This window comes from Eurypyga helias, unplaced genomic scaffold (genome assembly GCF_000690775.1).
Source record: "Eurypyga helias isolate BGI_N326 unplaced genomic scaffold, ASM69077v1 scaffold33313, whole genome shotgun sequence".
Taxonomy (NCBI): Eukaryota; Metazoa; Chordata; class Aves; order Eurypygiformes; family Eurypygidae; genus Eurypyga; species Eurypyga helias.
The window spans coordinates 10,942-13,215 of NW_010239783.1; the positions used below are offsets into that span (position 1 = coordinate 10,942).

The 2,274-nt window shown below is 61.1% G+C and overlaps 1 protein-coding gene across 1 annotated transcript in view; it reads right to left on the minus strand.

The window, feature by feature from the left end:
- Positions 1–1,614, minus strand: part of DAO (D-amino-acid oxidase) — a 6,731-nt gene extending 5,117 nt beyond the window's left edge. The window contains exons 1-4 of the mRNA XM_010148270.1: positions 1,421–1,614; positions 1,169–1,283; positions 738–814; positions 243–308 (exon numbers count right to left, since the gene is read on the minus strand). Coding sequence (XP_010146572.1) covers positions 243–308; positions 738–814; positions 1,169–1,283; positions 1,421–1,614 — 452 coding nt within the window. The remainder of the gene's footprint in view (positions 1–242; positions 309–737; positions 815–1,168; positions 1,284–1,420) is intronic.
- Between the last annotated feature and the right edge of the window lie 660 nt (positions 1,615–2,274).

Here is a 2,274-nt window from a genome sequence, read left to right on the forward strand (position 1 = left end):
GCCCCGGGGGGGGCCCTGCGCGTGCCAGCCACCAGCACCAGAATCTCCGAGCTGAGCGGGCTGGAGATGCAGCAGGACACGGCGCCTCAGATCAGCGCGGCCTAAACTCAACCACCAGCTTGGCACGAGAGGAGAACCCGGGGCAAGACCTGACCTGTGTCCCATACCCAGCCGGCCGGAGCAATCGGGGGAGCGGCAGGCCGCCCCCCCCGCCGCCAGCCCCGCCCCACCTCTGCGCTCACCTGTGGGAGAGCCACGGGAGGTAGCTCCTGCACTCCAGCATCAGTGCCGTGTTGAACCAGCCGTAGCTGCAAGCGAACGCGGAGAGGAAGCCGTAAGGAGCTTGACCCGAGCAGCCACCTCCTGCCCCGGCGCTCCTGACGGCCGCTGCCGCTCGGCGATCCCAGCTCCCCCTTGAAGGAATCATCCCTTCCCATGATTTTTTTTCCTTTGTTTACATCATAAAACACCTTCTGCTGATTTTCTCCTCTCAGTCTGACAATATCTGGTGAAGTAAGAGAGGAACTGGAACGGTTTCTGTGCTGGGCTGCTGCTTTTTTAGCTTGTTTGAGGTGTTTCCTACTTATTTTAAGGGAAGAAGCTTTAACGCACCAAGGACACTTCTGCACCTGCATTTCCCGTCCTTGACAGGGAGGTGTCTGGGACCATCCAGCCATACCTTCCCTGCCTGGGGGAAAGCCCAGCAGGGACTGTCTGGAAAACAGACTGAAAAATACCTGTAATCAGGGAAGAGTTCAAGCTCTTTTGGGGTCAAGTTCCTGAATCCCAGGACAATGTTCTTCCAAGACGGGTCCTGCAGTAGGGAAGAAGGTCCGAGCTCATTAATGAACCCGAATCGCTGTGCCATTGTGGGACAGAAGCCGCGGGGGGGCACAGCCCACCCCAAAGGGTGGGTGAGCAGCTGCGGCACACCACGGCCGGCTCGGCTCTGCCGGCTCCCACCCTTGGAGGACTTGGCCTTCTCTTCACACCAGTATCGCATCGGGAGCACAGAAAACACCATGTCCCGGGCAGACTGTCACAAGACAAACTTGGAAGGATTTGGAAGCATTCAGAGCATGGTCTGGGAAGAAGTACAACCCTGCCCACCCCCAGGCAGCCTCCGAGCTGGAGCCCTTCCCAGCCTTGCCTGTGACTTGCTCCTTACCGGCACCGGCTGCGTAAACAGGTTGTAGCCAGAAATTAGGAAAAGTCCCATTTCCTTCGCTGCCGGCGAGCCCAGGCGCCCGAGGAGGTAGTCAAATGTCTCCTTATTCCAGAGCCTGCGATGAAAACGGGAAAGCGATGCCTCTGCCAGCCCCATGGAGCTGCGCCGGGGCAGCTCAGCCCCTCGTGCACGCAATGGGAATGCCGGGGAGGACACGGCACAAGCGTCCTCCTCCGCCTCCTCCTCACTTACGTCTCCCGCAGGTTGCCGTGGTCACTCAGGTAGGGCTGCCACAAGCCGGCGGCCCCGTCGCTGGTGGTGTGGGGCGTGTGGCGGTCTGCGTAGACCTCCATCTCCAGGGAGGGCACCAGGCCGTGGTACTGCTCGTGGATGCACAGCGCAGTGGAGAGGCCAATCACCCCGGCCCCGATGATGGCCACGCGCATGGCTCCGGCTCTCTGCGGGAGGGAAAAGGCTTCAAGGGCAGCGCCAGGGAGCTGCTGGGACAACGCGAGGCTTCCCGGGAGGGAGGGCATTTCCTGCAGGACTGGACCTGGCCTTGGCTCTGCTGGGAGCAGAGCTGGGCTGCAGGGAAGGGGCTGAGCTGCTCTTGATGCATTCGTGTGCATTTCCTGGAAAGCTTCCCAAGATCTCTTCCACGCTGGCACCAGCCGGAAGAACCACTGTTTGTAAACACTGGCTGCAAAGAGGGTCTGCAGCCCCCCTCAGTCCCCTGGCCGGAGCTTTCCTGCCTCGCAGCCTGGAAAAAGCTCTGTGGTCGCCGTTTGGGCGAAGGACAGGCAGGAAGAAGGGCTGGGGGTACAACGGGACAGGTCACCCGGCCCGGGGCACATCCCTGGAGGCTCAGCTGCCAGTGTGTGGGGAGGGATGCCGGCCGGTCGCCAGACCTAGTTTTGGGCAGCGTGAGGAAATTCCAGCCCGCAGTTTGATTTGGACAAGGTGAAGCGCAGCATCTCTGCTGTGAAAGGCGGCCCGCAGTGAGACTGGCATTTGCTGGGATGGAGGGATGAGTCACGGGGATGGCAAGGCACGGACAGGAGCAGGGGAGCCGCGCTGCTCCCCATCTGCTGCGCTTTTGTAACCCA